The sequence below is a fragment of the Brassica napus genome, chromosome C4 (assembly GCF_020379485.1).
Source record: "Brassica napus cultivar Da-Ae chromosome C4, Da-Ae, whole genome shotgun sequence".
Lineage (NCBI taxonomy): Eukaryota > Viridiplantae > Streptophyta > Magnoliopsida > Brassicales > Brassicaceae > Brassica > Brassica napus.
In genome coordinates this window covers 4,382,716-4,406,542 of record NC_063447.1, presented here as the reverse complement: position 1 = coordinate 4,406,542, position 23,827 = coordinate 4,382,716, and the positions used below count along the sequence as shown (strand labels likewise).

General features: G+C 34.4%; 2 protein-coding genes across 2 annotated transcripts; both read right to left on the bottom strand.

Annotated features, from left to right (window-relative positions):
* Window positions 1-726: 726 nt before the first annotated feature.
* Window positions 727-3,119, bottom strand: OFUT20 (O-fucosyltransferase 20). The gene is made up of 3 exons (XM_048753374.1): window positions 2,291-3,119; window positions 2,042-2,210; window positions 727-1,839 (listed from the first exon to the last, which is right to left on the bottom strand). Exons 1-3 carry the CDS (start codon window positions 2,920-2,922, stop codon window positions 973-975), a joined length of 1,668 nt encoding a protein of 555 aa, XP_048609331.1. The 5' UTR covers window positions 2,923-3,119; the 3' UTR covers window positions 727-972.
* A 15,408-nt stretch (window positions 3,120-18,527) lies between these two features.
* Window positions 18,528-22,307, bottom strand: LOC106394955 (beta-glucosidase 27-like). The gene is made up of 15 exons (XM_013835498.3): window positions 22,261-22,307; window positions 22,034-22,121; window positions 21,796-21,886; window positions 21,598-21,667; window positions 21,440-21,495; window positions 21,271-21,346; window positions 21,086-21,163; window positions 20,909-20,996; window positions 20,561-20,816; window positions 20,203-20,318; window positions 19,890-20,107; window positions 19,701-19,735; window positions 19,522-19,624; window positions 19,314-19,422; window positions 18,528-19,202 (listed from the first exon to the last, which is right to left on the bottom strand). The coding sequence occupies exons 2-15, from the start codon at window positions 22,039-22,041 to the stop codon at window positions 18,974-18,976; spliced, it is 1,533 nt and encodes a 510-aa protein (XP_013690952.2). The 5' UTR covers window positions 22,042-22,121; window positions 22,261-22,307; the 3' UTR covers window positions 18,528-18,973.
* Window positions 22,308-23,827: the final 1,520 nt, after the last annotated feature.

The following is a 23,827-nucleotide window of genomic DNA, read 5'->3' as shown; positions in this document are numbered from 1 at the left end:
TGATTAAGGGTATCAATGTAATCAACCATCGTGGAAGTTAACATGAGCGCGACACATAAGAAACTGACTTCTCATATAATATTATAGAGATATTTTTGAAATTTTTTATATATTAAATTTATAAATAACTAATATATTTAGGTATATAAATCTAATTCAGATACATTCGGATATCCGAAATATTTCTGTTCGGGTTGGGTTCGGTTTCGGTTCTCTAGATACCAAAATTTTGAACCTATTCGAATATTTAATCAATTTCGGTTCGGATTCGGTACTACTTTTTCGGATCGGATTCGGTTCAGTTCTTCGGATCTGAGTGTTTTGCCCAGTCCTATTTCAGACAAAAGAAACAAGATTGATGTATGAACAACAAAACATTAGAAGATGTTCATCGTTGTTCATTTATCAATGATATTATTCAACATCTGTCTGAATCCAGGAACCTTTTCTCCATCCACAGCCTACAAGTCTACACCCATGAACTGATACTTCTTCATCTGCGAGAATCGCCATTAGAATCCAAATATTATAGATTAAAATCAAACCCATGTGTGTAGTCTTGTAGAGAGTAACTTACTTCTTGAGAAGTCACGCAGCTATGAGCACATAGGGAATGTGAAAGTAAAGACAAAACAAAAAAAGTTACCTCGGAGAAAAAGATCATCCTCAGGTTTAAGGAATATTGTTACCTCATCGTTTTAGCCAAAAAGAGAAACCATACTTAAATGTTGTCAAATGTTGCTTTTTATTTATGTATGGTACAAGTATAACCGTATACAAACACTGTAATATATAATTACAGTTTCAAATAAATCAAATTAAAGAATCATATCATAATCTCATCCCTATTCTACTTCCCCCACGTAAATAACCTCACTTGAAAGAATACAAACGCATAATATATACTCCAAATCAAGGCCAAAAAAAAAGAACTAAAAGAATACTCTGCACGAACCACTCACTCTTTGAGACTTATTGTTGTTGTTGTCGTCTATCTGAACACATACACTCTGAAACAGGATGCTTAGTAACATCCTTACCACCTCTACCCGTTCTCAACTCCGGCTGCCCCAAAGACTCTCGATGAAAATCCTTCACAATCCTATTAAACTCCGATTCAGGCAGAGAGGCATTCATGAAGTAAGGAAGCATATGTCTCTTGTTAGGAGTGATGTACTTCTTGTGACCAGCGTAAGCTCTCTGCCCTTGCAACGCGTGTCCCATGTTCCCGCCGTGAGACGGTATGAAGACATCGCTCTTCTCGCAGACGATGTAGTCTATCGCAGCCATGACCGAGGCTTTCTTGGCGAAGGGTTCGAGCTCGCCGGGTAACGCGAGATCGTGTTTGTTGTAGAGGTGAGGGAACTCTTTGGTCAACGGCTCCAAAGCCTCTTTCCCACCTAGAGGCTCTCCTCCCGCCCAGTAGATTCTCGCGTCCTTTGGTGCCTCTAAGGCCTTAAGCAGCCTCGTGACTTCTAGAGCGGTTAAAGGACAAAGCCCAGCGAGTTTTCTCTCGTTGTAAGTCATGTTTGAACGGCCCGTGAGAAGCTCCGGGTGGCGTTGTCTCTCGCTGTTGACTATCTCGTCGTACTCGGGGGTTAAACCGGGGAGACAACCGGTTCTGACCCAAACGTCTTTCTCCATACGTAGATGGAGTGAGAGGTACTGTCCTTCGCTAAGCATTCTCGAAGCTAGCTTGTTGCCGAGTTCGAGTATCCTCGGTGAGAATCTCAGCGCTTGGAAAGCTACCTTGCATCGGAGTTTCTGGAGATCAGAAGGAAGGTCGTTGGAGAGCCTTGAATCGAGGCCACGGAGAAGTAACACTCTTTCTCTGTTAATCTGCAGAAACAGAGGAAACAGAGTTAGCTTGACAAAACAGAGCAAAGAAACAGAGGAAACAGAGTTGGCTTAATAAAACAGAGCGAAGAAACAGAGGAAACAGAGTTAGCTTAATAAACAGAGTTAGCTTAATAAACAGGGCGAAGAAACAGAGGAAACAGAGTTAGCTTAATAAAACAGAGTAAAGAAACAGAGTACTTACTCGCTTGAGGTAATGAGCACGAATCCATTGAGGAGAAGCGTGAAGTGGAGTCCTTTTCTCTTCCACAGGTCTCGTCATTACATGTGTTGAAGGTAAAGACGAAACTATATGAACATCATCGGCTAAAACGTTCTTGAAATGCTCCAAATCGAATATATCCGCAAACTCACTATAATTGAAACACACAATTATAATCAACAAATGTCACATAACATTAACTATGAATATTAAATAGCTTATGTTATATACCTTTCGTCTCCCCAGATGACGTTGACTTGCAGAACAGGGACAACGAGAGACGCACCAAGGATCCTAGCCATGATCACTGCATCAACGATCTGGTTCCTCTGCTGATTCATCCCACCGGCGACAACAACGAGAAGATACTTCCACCTGTTCTTGAGAATCGAGTTGCTGTCTTTTCTATACTGTCTGCTGAATCCAAGACACGGCTTAAACCCTAGCCCATCAGGTTGCTTCCAGAAGTCGCCTTCCGTGGGCAAAGTCTCGTTCTTTCGATGCTCAGAAGACGAACTGGACTGCGTGTCGTTTTTTGAGGCGAAAGCGAGATGGGAAACGGCGTGGTGTTCGTCGAAGCTACCCGTGGAGCAAGGGTAACGTGAGAAAGGGAGGGAGATCGGGTCAACGTTGAGTCCGAGTTTCAGCATGCCGAAGAGTGAGACGAGGAAGAGAGTCAAGAACCAGATTCTTGGGTTTCGGTAGCTGAACCTGTTGGTGCATCTCGATGACTTCTTGGGGGAGACGAGGAGGGATTGTAGAGAGGAGGAAGATAGAGAGTTTATGATCTGAGAAGGGACTGAGATGTAGGAAACTTTCTTCTTGGTGCTGCTGCTGTTACCACCGTTCTTGGGTAACGCCATGTTCGAAGAAAGAAGAGAGAGAGAGAGAGAGATCTTGTGGTTTGGGTAATGGAGAAAGAGAGGTTTAAAGAAAGTGAATAGTCAAAAGTCTCCGGCGATGAAGAAGGCAGAAAATAAAAAAACGTGTGAGAGGGAGAAAAAGTGAGAGGTGGGCGGCGCGAAGTCTGATCAATGTCTGTAACGCGTTCTTAAAGGAAGGAAGGAAGAAGAGACCACATGGAAGTTTTTTTTTTAATTTAATTTGTTAAACTGTATGTAGTTAATTAAAGTTAATCTCTTGATGTCAAGGAAAATGCAGAAGTTAATCTCTTATTTTGACTTTAAACTTCTTTCTTTAAGTGATTACAAGTGTTTACAGGATGTGACTTAATAAATGTGTAATTACAAGAATTTTAATGCATTTATATATATATATATAACTAATATTTTTTTTTGGAATCTTTATATAACTAATGTTTTTCTTGGGGTGGGGGGAGGGGGGGTTGGTGGGTCCATCGAATTTTTTTAGGTTCACATGAATACAGAGCTATTCTGGATATATTTTCGGTTAAATATATCAAAAAAAATTGGAAATTAAAAAAAAGGATAAAAAAATACTAGTTTTATATATGTTCTACAAAAATTTAAAAGAAAAGGAATGCTAACTATATAATGCTAACTATATATGTCCTTTAAATATTTAGTTGATCATTTTTTCATATTGAACCCAGAAAAACAAAGATTATTATTTCACGATTTATGATAAATTTTCCAATACTGTAAAAAGTTTGAAATTTTATTAATTTTCTTGATATGATTTATGATATAGCTCAGAGAAAAAGGGAACCCTAAAAACAGCTTTCATTCTGATGAATAATGAAAAGATTCTGAAAAAGACTTATTTCTTAATATTTTTTTAACAAATTTCACGAATGATAATTACAAATAGAAACGCAAAAATGATAGATATATATCCCTTTGCGTACACCAACAACGATGACAGTGTCTTGTTGTGATACGGCCAGCTGTTTCCTTGCATCATTCGAATTTCGAAGAACAACAAACATTAATAAAGTTCACACACGACAGCCTGTGAATACACTTCTCCTAATAAGCCTATACCTAAACAATTATTATTCAAAAAGTATTTATTTATATTTTTCTAATCAAAAAATATCTCTTTTAACTCCTCGAATATGCCCTAGCAAAAATGATTGCTAATAATATAAAATGATCCAAGTTTAGTGAGCATTTTATTATCTAGTATCTACAAGTGAGTTAGAGAACTTAACTTACGAATTTTTGCTCAAAAAAAAGAACTTAACTTAAGAATGAAGATTGAAAATGTGACATAAAAATAAAAACAAAAAATATATAATAAAGCTTATGACGAAAATAAGATAAGCCAACTACCATTTCACAATCACATGTTATTAAGGTGATTTTTCTTAAAACTCATTTTGTTTTTGTTTTTGGAATTTTGTTTTGTTAATTACTTAGCGAGTTATATCCAGTTTTATCCAAGTGGATGCCAGCTGGAACCACTTGACGTATTCTCTCCACGTCGGATATAATAGAACGTCTTGTCAGTTGCCACGTGTACGTCTGCACCACTGGCATGTATCGAGACGAGTGTTGTCGAGATGGAGGAAGATTAAAGGATCAACTTTTCAGTCTAATATTCTCACTAACCAGAACATAGAGATTGATGCGAATTCTTATAATATTCGAATATAACGATACCATTTGCAGACTACTAAAAATACTGAAAGTTACATATCATATAAATGGGACGAGCACCGAGTATTTACTCGTCGAATTTGAGAAATAACAAGTGATGCTTAATTAATAATTACCACACGAGTATATTATATACTCTGAATATACAGAACGACTAGATGTGGTTGCTTAACCTCAGTTATTCTTTACACCCTTAAGGCCTAAAGTGTGAAAGTATTAAGAAGAGGAAAACGACTAAACGAGTCAATTGTTGTTAAGAAAACTATAGCTTAGCAACTTGTGAACATCATTTGATGTAGAAGTTTGAGAAGTTCAGAGATACAAATAGTATTATTATATATTTCGCGTGGACTTTATTATTCTGGTTTGGTTATTGAAAACGAAAATATTATGTATGTATTATCGTTTGGCCTGCCTAGATCTGCCTGTCCTCAGTCTCTGATTATCCATTTATATAAGTATTTTTCACTTCCAGTTGATTTAGTTAAGTATATATACAAGCCAGTACGAGCCACACTTTGAGACGTTGACCAGGTTAATAATGAGCTAATGTAGATTATTTAATTATTTTCCCATTGAAGAGTATTTTCCATAACAATAATGAAACAGTCAATAATGAGTTAATCAGGCTAATTTAGTGGATGGAGTCATGGAGAGCTATGAAATTATTAATTTTAGTATTTGGTTACTTTTATGTAGAATATAACATTTGTATTTTCTTGTAAAAATATAAACATTTGCATATCAATATATAATAAATATACAAGCAAAAATAGTTAAAACTTTACAAAAACGAAAACATATTACTTTCGTAGAATACAAAATACGTATAGTTAATAAGCAAACAATGTGTAATTTAAACGATTTAAAGGTTTTGAAGATGATATAAATATGTGTTTAAGAATTATAAAGTTATTCATTCATATAATACCATAAATGGATATTTGTCTCAATACATTTTGTTTTCTTAAGTTATTTGTTTTATTAAAGTTTGATTCGAGTTTGTTCATTACAGCTATACTTAATATTTCCAAAAGGAAGCTAATTTGCTTACCTGCTAGTGTAATATTGGTTGCTAAATTCAGATCCTCAAATAGTTGATTTTGCCTATACCTCTATGTAAACAATATATTTCCTGATTGTTTGATCTGCATGCGATGACATAACTAAAGGACGTTTAGATAATAAAAAAACTAATTTATCTATCTGTTAATTTACATTAGTCGAGTTTTAAGATATAGGAGTACAAACGTCTTGTGTATATATAATTAAATTTAATAATAGAACCCTTAATTATAGCCTTACAGGATCAACAATTTTGTTTTGGTTTAGTATAACTACGTTGTGATCAGAGAGAGGTAGACGACTATGAGTCCATTCTTCACCCTTATCCGAATGAACTTATTCGAAGTTGATGAAAAAATTGTGTTCAAGGAATATTACGTTCTTTAATATTCGTTGGAATTCTTGGGAACCTTATAATTATTAGAGTTTTAGAATGTCATCACGTTGCACAACAGTACAACACCCCCTTTTCCTCAACTTACAACAAAATGCGAATCTTACCGTAAGATTATAAAGCATACTAAATAATTATATTAGTTGTTTAATCACGATTTCATGTGCTACTGTGTTATCAGATCTGCCTTCATGTTCCCATTTTACCGTTATCGTATTCCTGTTTAAATTGGTAATCTGCAACATTATGGTATTGTATTTGTATTTTTACGTGCAACAAAATATACGAAAACCCAAATTTAAGCAAAAAAAAACGAAAATAGCATGCGATAAAATATGCAATTTAGTTGAATATTACCATATACATAATAATTAATGCCCATTAGTTCCATGGCGTCTGCTAGGACCATCTTTTACTCTATTATTTCCAATAAAATAGAGTAATTCTAGATGTTGTTCCAATAGTATTTTATTTTATAGTGAAAAATAGATTGATGAGCAAAAAATAAAAAAATTACTCTATATATAGAGTAGAAAATAGGTTTACACTATTATAGAATAGAAAATATAGTACAATTGGAACATTTTTACTCTAAACTCTATTTCAAAAGAGAAAATAAAATGGGGTTGGAGATGCCTTTAGCTAGTCAATTTTATATGTACACGGACTTGTTATACACACGTGTGCACACATACGTATACCTATGCACCAAAAAATGATACCAATCCAAATTGTCGGTTTTATCATGAAAAATGTTGATCAACGCAATCAATCAAGTTTTTTTTTTAATAGTTGTGAATTCTTATGATCATAGATGCATTGCATTAAGCAGCCTAAATAAAAGAGGACTTAGTAATAATTGCAATAGCCGAATCGTATATATGGGAATTAAACTTCATTTTACAAGAATTTAGTAAGATTTTTGTATTCTACCACAAACAAAATTCATCTAACTAGGACTCCAATGATCACTAGCGAAGCTAGTACAATGTCGCTGTCTCAACAACATAATGATATACCGGTTACATAAAATTCCAGAGGTTTTCATCAATTAACTATAGAGAACTGCTGACTCGAGACCATAATTATTTAGCAATAAGGACGAAGCTATCTTAATCATACCAATTCTTTCATTTCTATACTCAACAGTCATTTGTAACCATTTTAGTTAGCTTAACAACTCCTATAATCCGCAACTAATAGTATAATTCTTGTTCTTGGGTTGGTGACAGTATTAGGTGTAATTTTTGTAAATGATTTAAATTTCACAAGCGGTCATTTAGTCATCTAATCGGCATGCATATATAGATTTATTTATATAAATACGTATTTTGGGATAATCAACTACAATAGGGATAAAGTTTGATGAAGATGCATGGTACATCAAGTTTTAGGGTAGAAAAATAAATCAAAGATTATACAACAGGGATAAAGTTATTGATGAAGATGCATGGTACATCAACTTATAGTTAGGAATTATTTGTTTGCAAATCATTAATTGGTTTAGTCTCAAACTTTGAATTAAGTGTAGTTAGGATTATTATTATTTTATCTTGGCCTGATGCGTTGAGGCATTTACGATGGGACATATCGATGACAACTAGGAGTTGAACCACCATTAAGACTTTTTTTGTTCATAAGTTGAACCACCATTGACATCATTTCCATGGTTAAACCTCTATTAAGACTTCTGATTTTATTTTATTCTGTCCGAACTATAGACTTTCTTATTATAAGATCCATCTTCTATTTCAAAGTAATTTGGCCAAGAAAATCATAAAGAAAGGGTGGTGGTTTCATAATGTCCATGTTTGACGACATATTCAATTTTCTAAATTATATTTACTGCCATGGTATAACTGATATACCAATATCATATAAGTGTAGCTCGAAAGATATCGAGGGTTTCACGTAGCAATCTTTTGGATGACTAGTAATGACCTCAAAGACATTTTCTATAAGACCTCTAGGCTAGAACAGCTTCTTCATTTTTCTCAAAAAAAAATAAAACAGCTTCTTCATATTTGCTTATACTACCTCCGTTCCCGAAACTAAGATGTTTTAGATTTTTTTCTTGTTCCACAAAGATAAATTTTCTATATTGTTAAGATACTTTTTTATACTTTTTAGGAACATTAATTGAGAATATTGAAATTGATTAAATTTTATTGGTGGAAAGTTATTGGAAAGTGTGTAAGAAAATAAAAAATAAATTAAATTATAAACATTTATTAAATTCTTAATAAACGTGCATACTCTAGAAAATCTTACTTATATAGTAAATTAACTCAAGTAGATATTAATTGCGCCACTGTTTGATAAAGGCTCTGATGTTGATTATTTTATTGAATAATAGAAATTAAATGCATACAATTATACACCTTGAGTTTTTGCTATGCCTTTGTATTGGTAAAGGACTAAGCAAAAAAATCTATAAAATGTTATTAGATTATTTAGTTGTTTCTATTTGAACTGAAAAATCCAGATACTCGTATCCGTATTTGATATGTTATATGCATATATATACATATATATTGAAAATATATCTATATAAATTATACAATTATCATATTTTATGTAAGTTTTACAATATTTTATTGAGTATATTTATTTTTTTAGCTATTACAATTTTAAATAGTAAATACTTTTTTTTATTTTTAAAATAAATTACTAATATTTTGTATTTTATTTGTTTTAATTTTTATTTTATTGGTACAAATCCATCCGGATATCTAATATAAAATATCCGAATAAATTCAAATCGAATCAAATAATTGATTGTTTGGACTAAACATGTCAAATCACGAACAGTACACAAATTTGGATATTCTATCCATGCCCATCGTTAATAGGTAGACTAAAGATGTGTAAAACTTGTTCGTGTGAAATATACATGATGGAGTAACCATGATTTCCCTTACATTACAATAAAAACACAATGATGATGCAAATAATTTCAAATATTGGTATGTAATTGCTTTGTATTGCGAATAATAATAGCACTATTGGGTTCAAATATTGCAATCATAGCTGAGAACGGAGGACTTGAGATGTTTTTTGCGTATAAAACACTTATATACTTGCGTGTTTACTTTGTCCAGTGGATTTGTGGGAATGTGCGACGTGGTACATTTAAATTCGCAGAGTTTTTGGAGATAACAAAAACACATGCTTAATTTGGAGTTTCTTGGATGTGACGACTGAAAACAACTAAATTAAAAGTATATGTAAATGTAAAAGCTACAAAAAGGTGCAAAGGTACTTAGAACTTGAAAACCAAGTAAACACGATCGCTAGGGTAACTAGAAAATGATTACTGCAACGAAATAAATAAATATGATAAGGCTTTCCACTAAACCCAAAATCCAAAGTTTCAATTTGATCGGAAAAAATAATGATATCATTATGACGAGACGTTGATGGTCCAAGTTTCGATAGACTCTTAATAAAGATGTGCAAACACGATGGGACCATTCTCATGTGAGAAAAACTGAGCATTCTCTTCTCTTATCACCATCGTAGAATCGCTCTCACTTGCTTTGTATATTATAGATAACATTGATGATAAGATCATGAATTTAGAAAAACACCTAAGTAGTAGTGTCATTTTATTAGTTTATTCTATCATTCTATTAATTTATTCAGGATATAATTAATGTGGACATTATGGTAAGCTGATCAGCGATCAGATCTATGCGTTACACATTAACACATAATGGTTAAAAATGTTTTATTTTTATGGGAATAATATCGATATAAATTCTGACAAAAAAGAAAAACAGTATAGATCCATCCTAATGAGATAAGTAAGATTAATTCAGTTTAACCCACGATTACATCATGAAGAGTACATAAAACAGAAACACAAACTACAAAAAAGTTTAAAAGTTGTTACAAAAGAAAAATTTAAGAGTTAAACTCAAATTAAGCAGGACTAACAAACAAAATCTTACCGTTTATCGGCGTGGACAGCATCAAAGTATTGTGTAAACTACCTATACCAAGAATGATTATATACTACACACTTAAATGTCTACGTGGATAAGACGATTAGAATCACGTTTTGTATGATACTTGATATAGGGATTGAGTAACAACTGAATAATTGGTGGCCAATACGATCCCCACAAGGTGCCTTGTTAAGTAGGCAAAGGTAATTAATGTTATAAACCAATTTTATATAGAATGGACCAAACAGATATAAGCTTTGGTCTTTTGGTCTCATTCAGAATAAGCCAATCATATGGAAACCAAAGACATTAACAGACGCCGATTGGCCAAACTTAGTGGCGGCCACTAACATCATCATCATCATCATCATCATCTCATCGACTGTTGTACTAATTTGTTCTCCCAATTCTACCCTTGTTCTTGGAAAAGACGATTAACCCCTTTGACTTGAAGATTTAAAAAGGTCAACACAGAGATGTGAATTCATTAACAATTTAACAGCATGAAGGAGGAAAAGGTAAAAGAAAAAAGACAAAGGGTGTCCCAAAATTTGATGGCTCACATGAAAGTCTCGCATATGGGTTCATGGCCCATTTAAAGCCGACGACAATGTCTTATCCATCATAATGATACTAGACTAGGAATCTGGCTCTGTCGATATATTAAGTAATGTTATCGTCCTAATTCCTAGGGGCATTAATATGGGTCCCTTTTTGTTGCTAAGTTTTAAGTTTTTTTTTTTTTCCATCTATTATTATTATTGATGAGTCAAAAACTAGAAACCAAACATCACAAAGGCCCAAAGGGCAAACTAAAGAAACGTTATGGGTCAAAGCCCAAACAAACATTAAACCGAACCCGGCGCCCCAAAAACCCGAGGCCACAAACCCAACATCCGAAGCCCACTAGGCTTTCCCCATGCACGTGTCGTCCTGTTAACAGAACCAAAACACGTGTTAGACTCCTCACCGATGAGGAACACGTGTTGACGACACCTCCATCTCCCATGTTTCGAGATTCATAACCGGAGCCACCGGTGTTCACCGAAGATACACCGGAAAGAACCCCTCACCATGAATCTAACGACCCAAACGAAACCTCCTCCAACGGGGATCAAACTCCGCCCTCAAATCCACCAAATCCTTAAAGAGGCCGATCAACTAGAGCAGCCTCGAAGAAGAACGAACCACAGATCTACGCTTCCATAAAACAATCGTCTACGATCGATCCAAGAACAACCAACATGGAGTCTTAAGTCGAGAGTCGATTGAGCAAAGAGAGAACAAAAGCATAGATCGGAAACCGGTAAAAGCCGGCGAAAAACGATGCTGTCAGAGCCACCGCTTCCCGAAGATGAAAGCCGACGAACCGATGCTGGCGGAGCCACCAATCCTCGGAACCCAAAGCTGGCGACGACGGTGTAGAGAAATCACCGACTCCCAGAAATCAAACCTATAACACGGAGTTAGAGAAACTAACTGAAGTTCATCTCATCCTTCCTCTGTGTCGGATCGAGGAGAGAAGACAGAGCTAAAGGAGAGAACTTAAATGAACCACACGCTTTAATTATACATAAGAGTGATCGAGCACCATGCTAAGTTTTAAGTTTGGTTTTGTTATTATTAACGACCAACAAGAATTAAATCATGTTTACCCTTTTAGCTATTTTATATTTCTAAAGGCAATTTTGGATTAGTACCAACAAGAATTAAATCATGTTTACCCTTTTAGCAATTTTATATTTCTAAAGGCAATTTTGGATTAGTACCAACAAGAATTAAATCATGTTTGTTATGAAAGACTGTTAAGAAAGCCAGCAGCCAGCCGAAAACGTTGAAAAATATAAAAGATGTGGGGCCCGCTGCACTATTTGCACAGTAAATTCTACTTCTATATAAACGATCGATTCGATCGTTTATAAATTATCATTCACTCTCCTCTTCTCTCTATAATAAACACTTTCTATCAGTGTTATAAAATCTACGGGTTTAAATTTTGCCCTTATTTAAATTTCCGCGATACAATAAAATTCCAGTTCCTTTTATAACACGTTATCAGCACGATCACTCTGCGATTCGGTAAAATTTATTTGTATCATTTATACCCTGTTATAATGGCCGGAATACCGCTATATTATTTACTAGCAATTTAATTTATTTATTGGTCGGCCGAGCCGCCTTATATTCTGTTTATTATTTATTGGTCGGCCGAGCCGCCTTATATTCTGTTTATTATTTATTGGTCGGCCGAGCCGCCTTATATTCTGTTTATTATTAATTGGTCGGCCGAGCCGCCGTATAATTTATTTATTACTCTGCATTGATCAGTTGAGCCGTCGCATGATTTGTTGTCATAACATAAATATTTCATTGCCATAATTTTTTCTTTTATGAAATTTTATAGATTTGATTGACCATTTAATACGATATTTTCAGACTGATTTTTAGTGTACTCGATTTAACCCCAACGGTCACAAAGAAATTTTTTCAAAATTTCCCATTTCTCCAACGGTCATGAACAGTAATTTTCATCTATAAATACAACTCATTTTCACTCCATTTTCTCATCCAAAACATTTCATCTTCTCTCAAATATATTCAAATCGCTCTCCTCCGATTTTTCATTTCAAGAAAGATGATTCGCGCACTTTTGTTTTTATGTGCCATTTTTATTTGTGTTTCTATTTATGGTTTATTCGTTGGAGAATTTACTCCGAGTGAATTTAAGATGAATATCAGTTTAATTTTCTTTACATCGCTTCTCCTTGTAATTGCTTGCATGATTAATGTAAACGGTTCCTTTTAATATCAATAATATTCTAATAATTTTTATTTATGTGCTTTAGAAATTCAAATGGCAAAAATCGAGAAACTTCAGTTTCCGGCATTGGAAGTAACTGGGACAAACTACACGGCATGGGTTACAAACATGGAGCTTCATCTAGATTCCGAGAAAATACTCGAAACAATAAGAGAAGGCAATATATCAACCTCTCATGAAAAGGCTAAGGCCGTGATATTTCTGAGAAGGCATCTAGATGAAAATCTTACGCATGATTATGCGAGAACCAAAGATCCCTTAGATCTTTGGAAAGCTCTGAAGGAGAGGTTTGATAACCAAAAGAAAATTACTCTCCCCCATGCACTCGATGAGTGGAAAAATCTACGATTTCAAGATTTTGAAAAAGTGGAAACGTACAATTCCGCTATATTGAGAATAGCGGCGCAATTAGATTATTGCGGTAAGCCTGTCTCGGAAGCAGAAATGCTCGAGAAAACTTACCAAACGTTCCACAAAAATCATTATGTTCTACAAGAACAATATAGAAATTGTGGGTATACGAGGTTCTCTGAACTCGCTGTGGCGCTTATAATAGCGGAGAGAAATAATGAACTCCTCATTAAAAACCACAATGCCCGACCCACGGGAACCAAAGCATTTCCTGAGGTAAATGCAACGGATATAAAAAATCCGGAAAAAGGAAATTATTCCTATCGTGGGCGTGGTCGTGGCCGTGGTCACAATCGTGGTTTTGGTCGTGGTCGTGGTTATCGATTTAACCGCAACCATGAAAGGAGTAACAACCCAAGAGGAAGGGGATCCAACACATGGAATCGATCTGATCGGGTAAAAGGAAAAGAAACCCAAGAAAACCCTACTCATAAAAATGAGAACGTCTGTTACAGATGTGGATCGAAGGGACACTGGTCTCAAGTATGTCGAACTCCTCGGCATCTATGCCAATTGTACCAAGAATCTATTAAAGGCAAGGCAAAGGAAGTAAATCTCAATGAACACCTTGTGGGTACAACATCGACATACCTCGAATCCTCTGACTTTATGGGAGATTTCGACGAGGCCACTCATCAAAATAATTGAAGTGCTTGTACTGATCAAGCTTAATAATGCCTAGTGATGCCATAAAATATTATGTATTTCACTTTCAGAATAATGTTGTATTTCAAAATATCTAATGTATAATTATTGTGTACTTGTTATTGATGCATAATATGTTTACTTATGAAAGTTTATTTTCTTTATTGATATTAACTGTGTGTTACAGAAATGGATAAGAAAGCAAATGGAACAACAACTAAGCAAATTGGTAGAGAAGTTTGCATACCAGATAGTGGCACAACGCACACTATACTGAAGGATAAGAGATATTTCTCTACTTTAAAGTCAGTAAAAATGACTATAAACACAATATCAGGTCCTACAGACCTGATCGAAGGAATTGGCAAGGCGAACTTTATGTTGCCTAATGGAACAAAGTTTTCCATAGATAATGCCTTATATTCTCCAAATTCTAAGAGAAATTTGTTGAGTTTCAAAGATATATACCGTCAAGGGTATAACACTCAGTCTGCAACTGAGAATGGAAAGAAGTATTTGTATATAACTTCTGAAAAATCAGGCAAAGGCCTTGTACTGGAAAAATTTCCAGAACTTCCTTCTGGATTGCATCACACTTATATTGATGCTATAGAATCACATCTTGTGATAAAAAGAAATCCAGAAGATGTTACATTATGGCATGATCGCCTTGGTCATCCAGGCACTACAATGATGCGAAAAATCATTGAAAGCTCACATGGTCATTCAATAAAAACCCAAGATATATACCAAAGTAATAAAATGACATGTGATGCGTGTGCTCTTGGGAAATTAATCATAAGACCATCACCAACCAAAGTTGACAAAGAATCACCAAAGTTTTTGGAAAGAATCCAAGGTGATATTTGTGGACCAATACATCCACCGTGTGGACCATTCTACTACTTTATGGTATTAATCGATGCATCGAGTAGATGGTCACATGTTTGTTTGTTATCATCTCGAAATATGGCATTTGCGAGATTTCTAACTCAGATAATCAAATTAAGAGCACAGTTCTCAGATTATCCAATTAAAAGAGTTAGATTAGATAACGCTGGTGAATTCACATCCCAAGCTTTTAATGATTATTGTATGGTATCAGGGATTGAAGTAGAGCATTCTGTTGCTCATGTTCATACACAAAATGGTTTGGCAGAATCATTAATTAAACGGCTGCAACTAATTGCAAGGCCATTGATCATGAGATCAAAACTCCCAACCTCTGTATGGGGACATGCTATTTTGCATGCAGAAGCACTAATTCGGATAAGACCAAGTGCATACCATAGATATTCCCCATTACAGTTAGCATTTGGAAAAGAACCAAATATCTCTCATCTAAAAATCTTTGGTTGTGCGGTTTATATTCCAATAGCACCACCACAACGTACAAAGATGGGACCGCAAAGACGGTTGGGAATATATATTGGCTATGATTCTCCATCAATAATAAGATACCTAGAACCACAAACTGGTGATGTGTTTACGGCACGATTTGCCGATTGTCATTTCAATGAGAAAGAATTCCCAACTCTAGGGGGAGACAATAAACAAGTAGGAAAAGAGATCAAATGGAGTGTACCATCGTTATTACACCTTGATCCTCCTACGAAACAGTCAGAACTAGAAGTTCGACGTATCATGCATTTACAAAATATAGCAAATCAGCTACCTGATGCATTTGCTGATACCAAAATGGTAACTAAATCACATATACCCGCTGCAAATACTCCTGCTCGTATTGAAATACCACAAAATGGTGGAACGGCAGTTGATACACGTGAATCAGGAACACGTTTAAAGCGCGGTAGACCTATTGGTTCAAAGGATAAACTTCCTAGAAAACGTAAGGAATGTGAAAAGCATGATACTCCCAAAATAACAGAAAATATTTTGGACGAAGAAAATTGTGAATCTAATGACAATATAAAGCATCTTGAATCTGAAGGAAATCATGAGATTTCTATCAATTACATCCATAATGGAAAGATATGGAAACGAAATGAGATGGATGATATTGATGACGTTTTCTCATACCTTTTAGCAAAGGAAATAAATGAAGAAAACGAAGATCCAGAACCAAAGTCTGTATATGAATGTCAAAAGAGACATGACTGGATAAAATGGAAAGATGCAATTCAAGTCGAATTAGATTCGCTTAACAAACGAAATGTATTCGGACCTATTGTGCTCACACCCAAAGATGTAAAACCAGTTGGGTACAAATGGGTGTTTGTCCGAAAAAGAAATGAGAAAAACGAGATTACAAGATACAAAGCTCGTCTCGTAGCCCAAGGTTTCTCTCAAAGGCCAGGAATTGATTATGAGGAAACTTATTCTCCTGTCATGGACGCAATCACATTTAGATTCCTGATGAGCCTAGCGGCCAATGAAAATTTAGAAATGCGTCTCATGGATGTCGTTACGGCATATTTATATGGATCATTAGATACTGATATCTATATGAGAATCCCAGATGGATTTAAAATGCCAGAAACGTTAAGTTCCAAACCTAAAGAGTTATGTGCAATAAAATTGCAAAGATCATTATATGGGTTAAAAACAATCTGGATGAATGTGGTATAATCGTCTCAGCGAACACTTAACAAAAGAATGATACACGAATGATCCTATATGCCCTTGTGTTTTCATAAAGAAAACAACATCCGGATTTGTGATAATCGCGGTGTACGTTGATGATCTTAATATTATTGGAACTCAAAACGAAATCCAAAAGACATCAAACTATCTGAAAGGAGAATTTGAGATGAAAGATCTCGGCCAGACAAAATATTGTCTAGGATTACAAATTGAGCATTCTCGAAAGGGTATATTTGTACACCAGTCTACATATACCAAACGAGTATTGAAACGCTTTAACATGGATAAAGCAACTCCTCTTAGCACCCCGATGGTCGTTAGATCACTTAATGTTGAAAATGATCCGTTTCGACCATCTGAGGAAAATGAAGAAATACTTGGTCCTGAAACTCCATACTTAAGTGCAATTGGAGCTCTTATGTATCTTGCAAATTGTACTCGACCTGACATATCTTTTGCCGTTAATCTTTTAGCGAGATTCAGTTCGTCTCCTACGCGAAGACATTGGAATGGAATTAAACATGTCTTCCGTTACCTTCAAGGAACAACTGATTTAGGCTTGTTTTATCCTAAAAGTTCAAAAGGTCAAATGATTGGTTTTGCAGATGCAGGTTATTTGTCAGATCCACACAAAGCTCGATCCCAGACAGGATATGTTTTTACAATTGGAGGCACCGCCATATCTTGGCGTTCTCAGAAGCAGACACTTGTTGCTACTTCTTCAAATCACGCTGAGATCATTGCACTCCATGAAGCAAGTAGAGAATGTGTATGGCTAAGATCAATAAGCCGACACATCTGTTCAAGCAGTGGGATTAACGAAAATACGGAGCCAACTATTCTATATGAAGATAACGCGGCATGTGTTGCTCAAACGAAGGAAGGATATATCAAAAGCGATAGAACCAAACATATACCTCCGAAGTTCTTCTCATACACTCAAGAGCTCGAGAAGAATAAAGAGATTGAAGTAAGATATGTTCGATCATGCGACAATGCAGCCGACCTCTTCACAAAATCACTCCCTACCTCGGTATTCAGAAAACACATCCATAACATTGGAATGCGCCATCAGAAGGATATATGACTGCTTATTCGAGGGGGAGCTTACGTGGTTGTACTCTTTTTACCTTACTATGGTTTTTCCCATTGGGTTTTCCTGGAAAGGTTTTTAACGAGGCAACAAAGACGTTAAGCGAGAGTGGATAGTGACACCGGTCCCCAAGGGGGAGTGTTATGAAAGACAGCTAAGAAAGCCAGCAGCCAGCCGAAAACGTTGAAAAATATAAAAGATGTGGGGCCCGCTGCACTATTTGCACAGTAAATTCTACTTCTATATAAACGATCGATTCGATCGTTTATAAATTATCATTCACTCTTCTCTTTTCTCTATAATAAACACTTTCGATCAGTGTTATAAAATCTACGGATATAAATTTTGCCCTTATTTAAATTTCCGCAATACAATAAAATTCCAGTTCCTTTTATAACAATGTTTACCCTTTTAGCTATTTTATTTTTCTAAAGGCAATTTTGGATTAGTGATTTGACGCTGGAAATCGTCACCAAACCATATATTACAAAACAACTTCAGTATAAATATACTTGTTTTATAAGAGATCACTACAGTATATAGAAAGAATACGAACAGATGTCTATGGTTTCTTAGTAACTATTTAAAAAAAAAATAGAAGTCCAAAAAACGGAGGAAGATAAGAAGAAAAGTAAGAAAGAAAGAAGGGAACAAGAAGCATGGAGGCTTAGCAGAGAGGGAACAAACACTAGAATTATGGCATGTGACCTTTGTCTTCTCTTTACTTCCCATGTGCTTTCTTTATTGCATTGTATCAGTACCCCCTTTTATCTTGCTACAGAGAGTTTACAATAATTGCAAACTGATAATCCTGATCTAGATCATCTGGTTCAAAGCTAATGACCGTTATGAAGAGTCGAAGTATTCATATGTTTTTTTTTTCCAAGCAATATCTTATTCTGATTCACATATTTATTTATCTGAAATCTAACTATCAGTGCTCTGACAAATACTAGTCGTTCTTCAAACTATATTAATGACTTCTCTTTATTGCTTCGTATCGTGACTTTAAAATAAGAAAAGCACATCAATGTGAAAATTGTACGTGATGAAATCATGGAATTGACTTGGAAGTGAACAGGTATCCTCGTATGCTTGCGTCAAGGCCAATTTTACTGATTGATTTGGTGAATATAGATCACGACCTAGAGTAAGTTTCGTTTGTATCGATACATATTAGGAAACTTTTTGAAATCTTATTTCATTCCGAATCATGAAAACATTTTATTTCAGGCAGGAGAAAACTCTTCACCTTCTATACAAAATTGAAAAGGAAAATTAACATTAACATAGTAAGCAAACGGCCATACCTTATTAGTTATTAGTTATTACATTACACTTGCTTAGCTTTAAAACTCCGACACCTTAACCCTTTTCGCTTGTGATTTTTTCACCATGTCTTCGTCTCTTTTCTTCAAGAACTCCTTGAACCACATCGCCGACATTTTTGGATAACGCTCAAGCCCATTTTCATAGTCCACGTAGAACAATCCATACCGTATTTCATATCCGCAATTCCATTCACAATTATCCAGCAATGACCATGCAAAATATCCACCTACTTGGACTCCATCCTCACTACAAAAGTATTTCATTATTTTTTCAATTAACGTCCACATATAAATCTTGCAAGGATTACTAACTTTTCTGTGAGTAAGGAAAATAAATTTTGAAAATAACTGAGCTTACTATATGGCCTTGTGAAGGTTGCTAATATGTTTCTTGTGATAATCAGTCCTCTTCATATCCATCAACTCACAGATTTTTGGCTTCTTCTTTTCGTATGCATCACAATGTCCTGCTCAAATAAATTTGCAGTTATTTTAAATATTAAATACTTTGAAATATAGATATTGGGGATCAAGTTGAAGCCTATGGATCGTGTTTTATATCTTACCATTTTCAGTGATTATAAATTTAGGGTTTCCATATTTATTCTTGGCATAATTCAGAACTTTTCGTAATCCCTGTGGATACATCAAGTTCCAGTCAACCCCACCCTGAAAAGGCAAAATTAAATAAGTATGTAAAAGAGTACAAGCTATATAATAAATTTGAAGTTATTTGAGAACTAACCTGTGCACCAATGGCCTTGCCTGCTTTATTTTGTTCTGTTTTAAAATACAAAAAAGAATAGACTTGCTTGTGAGTCATACTCATAATAAACGAACCAAATCCTAAGAAGAAAATTCTCAAAAGTTTTAAATTAAACATAGAAATAATAGTATCGTATATAACTTCGGTAATCTTTAATTGACTACATACTTTTCCATTCAACATGTTGATCTGCTCTCCAAAATGGCTTGTCGGGATCTACTTCAGCAACGTTTTTAGCGTAAACAGAGCTATAATAGTTAATACCAATAAAGTCAAAAGATCCTTTTAACTTTCTTGATTGGCTTTCGGTAAAAGACGGTAATCTCTTTCCAACAATTTTTTTCATCACTTCAGGATAATCTCCGTACACCGTTGGATTCATGTGCCTACAATTAACAGGATAAAAAGTATTAGTAATCCACGTAATCCATTTAAAACTTTGATTATAATAATGAGAAAAAGAATTAGTACTCGACCGTACCATCCAAACATAAACTCCATAGCTCGCTCGGCTGCTTCATTATCTTCAACACAAGCTAAATCATATGGCTCGTACCACAAAGGACAATGCGCCATACCGATGTTTCCATCTTTACACTAAACACGAATACGCATTAATGAATTATAATGCTATGTTAACATATAAATAAAGTACTAACTTATCGACACTATATATCATATGTTCATCATATAACAAATTGATTTTTTTTTGTCAACAAAACGTATTGTTTGGTCCATATCTCCATATAACATACTGATCGTGTGAGTTAATTGTTTGGTCCATCCTTTTCGACAGCCAGGAGAAGAAAAAAAGACAAAACAAGATTAGTGGTACATACAATACGGCAACTCCTGAAGGCTTCAACGGCTTCGGCATGAGCCAGAAGAAGATTGTGACTAACGATATAAGCCTCGTGACCGGATTTTCCAGCTTTGGCTGCATCGTTCATGTATTTTGAGGCACGTCCTGGAGCTTTTCTTCCCGCATCATAGCCACCTACGCTATAGACCCATGGTTCATTTATTGTTAACCATAGCTTCACTCGGTCTCCAAATTCTTCAAAGCATATGGTAGCAAAATCTCGGAAATCCACTCTGCATAATATAAACATCCACATACATATCAAATTACATAAAATAACTTTAGCTTAAAGCAATGTTATCGAGATATTTGGAGTTTAGCTCACACAATGTTTTCGCTTAGAAATCCGCCATATTCTTCTTCTAGAGCTTGAGGTGTATCCCAATGAAACAAAGTTGCTAGCGGTGTAATTCCTGTTGGTGTTTTAAGATGTCATTAAGAACTGGATTAACTGATTTTATGATTTGACTGATTGTATTATAGTGAACCACAATATATCTACCATTGGCTAGTAGTTCGTCAATGAGCTCATTGTAGAATCTAATTCCTTCCTTGTTCACTCCCTTGCTTAGTTTGCCATCTTGTGATTTAGAACATAAAAATAATTTTAGAGATATACATATTCCATGTTTTGCATTAATCATCGAAATTAATAAAGAGATCAGTAGAAATGTGTTTGTAGCTTACAAGGTAATATCCGGACCCAGGAGATGGAGAATCTAAAAGCATCCATATTTATATCCTTCATTCTTTGAATATCCTCCTGACGCACATATTATTCATTAATTTTAATTAGATGATACTAAGATCTAAACACATCAAAGTAATGGATGCCTAACTATTTATATGAACCCACCTTGTAACGATGATAGAAATCAACGGTCTCGTCCGCGTTAGAGCGGCAATTTCTTTCTGAAAAATAATTCAAACATTATTAGATAAAATATATTTTTTGTGTTACAGATTGTTTAAGATTGACGCAACAATCATCAGTTAAAGGGATGTCGATGATACCTGGATACTTGCGAGCAAAAGCATCCCACATACTTTCTCCTCGGGAACCTTCTTTCACTGCTCCTTCGTACTTATATCAAAATAAAAATAAAAACACGGAGATTGAGTCGATTGTTGTGGTCCTGTGGACAGTAGGCGCACCCATTCAACTGTTTCTAAATTTTGCATTCGTTTAACGTTTAACTGTGTACTACTTACTTGGTAAGCAGATGAAGCAGTTCCAAACAAGAAACCTTGGGGGAAATCAGCTCGTACGAATGATTTCTTTTGGTCACAACTCTTCCTTCCTCTGTTAACAAGTTGTATAAAAAACACATTGTTAAAAAATTATTAAAACTGCATTCATGCTCATACGTTACAAAAACAAACACACATATATATATATATATAAACAACATTATGATACTACCGATCCTCTCTCACAGAATTCACTTACTGTTTCATTGCTTACAACAGTAGATCTCTCTCAAGAGATAATGAGTTTCACTTAATGCCTTTTGATGTGGAGAAGCTAGCTCTTTAAACTGCACACAGACATGTATATATATGTTATATATAAAAATATGTTGTGACAGCTAATTTACTAAATGTTGGCTTGGTATCTAATGTCCTGTTCAGCTTATGAACATGGATCTAAGAAATGTTGAAGCAAGATATATATACCAAATTCGAAGATTTCTGTCAATGGGAGAAAATGATGTGATCCGGGCAGCTATTTATAGACCTTAGAGGTAAAGTAACTTTTTTTGGAAAATGTTTTATTATGCAATGTGTTTTGTCTCCAGCGTCAGCGTTTACTATTATTATGTACCGGTTTGTTGACGTTGTTGTTAAAGAATGTTCGTATATACTACCCCCATTCTGTTTAAAAAAAAAAAAAATTTAAAAGAATTTGTTACATAAAGATATATGTTTTATGATTTTATTTAGTTGTATTAATCCATCCTAATAAAATGTCAATTAAAATTAATAAGACTTATTTAAATACTATTAATATAAAATTATAGTCTCCGCAATATCTTAATTTTTCTAATATGCATGTCTACTTCATTATGTAAACCCTTGTTAATGAATTATAGTCCTTTCCTTTTTGGGTACGAGACTTCATTATCTGCTTCAAATAATTGTATTAGGGTAAATATTATTATCTGAACCAAACTAAAAACTAAAATAATCGAACCAAGACTGAACCATGTACCAAATTTCATAAATAATTGAATGATATATTTCAAAAACCTATAAACCAAAAACCAAAAAACAAACATCAATATACCTAATCATGATCATAATGGAATAATTCATTAATCAAAAAAAATAATCCATCAAAATAACTAATTTAGAACGCTTTGATTATAATAGAATTTAGTACCATTTTTATTATTTTATTGATATATTTTATTAATTAATGAAATACTAATTTATAAAAATATACTTTTAATAATAGCGATAGACTTTTCTGGCTTCTGGCTATAGTCTCCAGTATTCGAGCTGTTTGCAATTGAAACTTTATTATAAGACAAAATCAGTATAGTCACGATTTCATAAATTAATAAATAAATAAATTAATAAATTAACCGAGATTTTTAGTTTTGGTGATAAAACGCTCACGACTGTGAGTTTTACCATTTAGGTTCGAATTCCAGCCACTGCAGTATTCACATACGGTTCTGCAGTGTCCCGAGATAGAAGACCGTTCTGGTGCAATCCATATCTTTAGTGTGACTTTCGTCACCGTGCGGTTCGCGATTGTTTCGGTCTCTAATCTCACTCATCTCGGTAAAAGTCAAAACACTCTAATTATTAAAAAAAAATTAATAAATTTTATTTGTTTTAAATTGAATCAACATAAATATAACAAAATTTGATAAAATAGTATTTTTTTAGAACTCTATATAAATATATAATCTCAATATAAACCTAAATCAATAATTAATATATATATATAAAGTTTACATAAATATAAATAATCCTATAGTCTCTAATTGTCGTTGACGCTGGCGTGATTAATGGAACAAACACATATATTAGTCGGGAACTTGTAAAGCTTTGGTCCGTCTTGCTCTCTAGACTTTTTTCATGGGGTAGATTATGAACCAGTTAATGCCTGTTAATAACTTAGGTTACAAAGGTAGTAGATAACAAAAGCAACTCTAGGTGAAAATCAAACTAGATTAAAGTCTTGATAGAATGGCGTCGTAGATAAATAATCTTTAACGCCGTCTTACTTTAT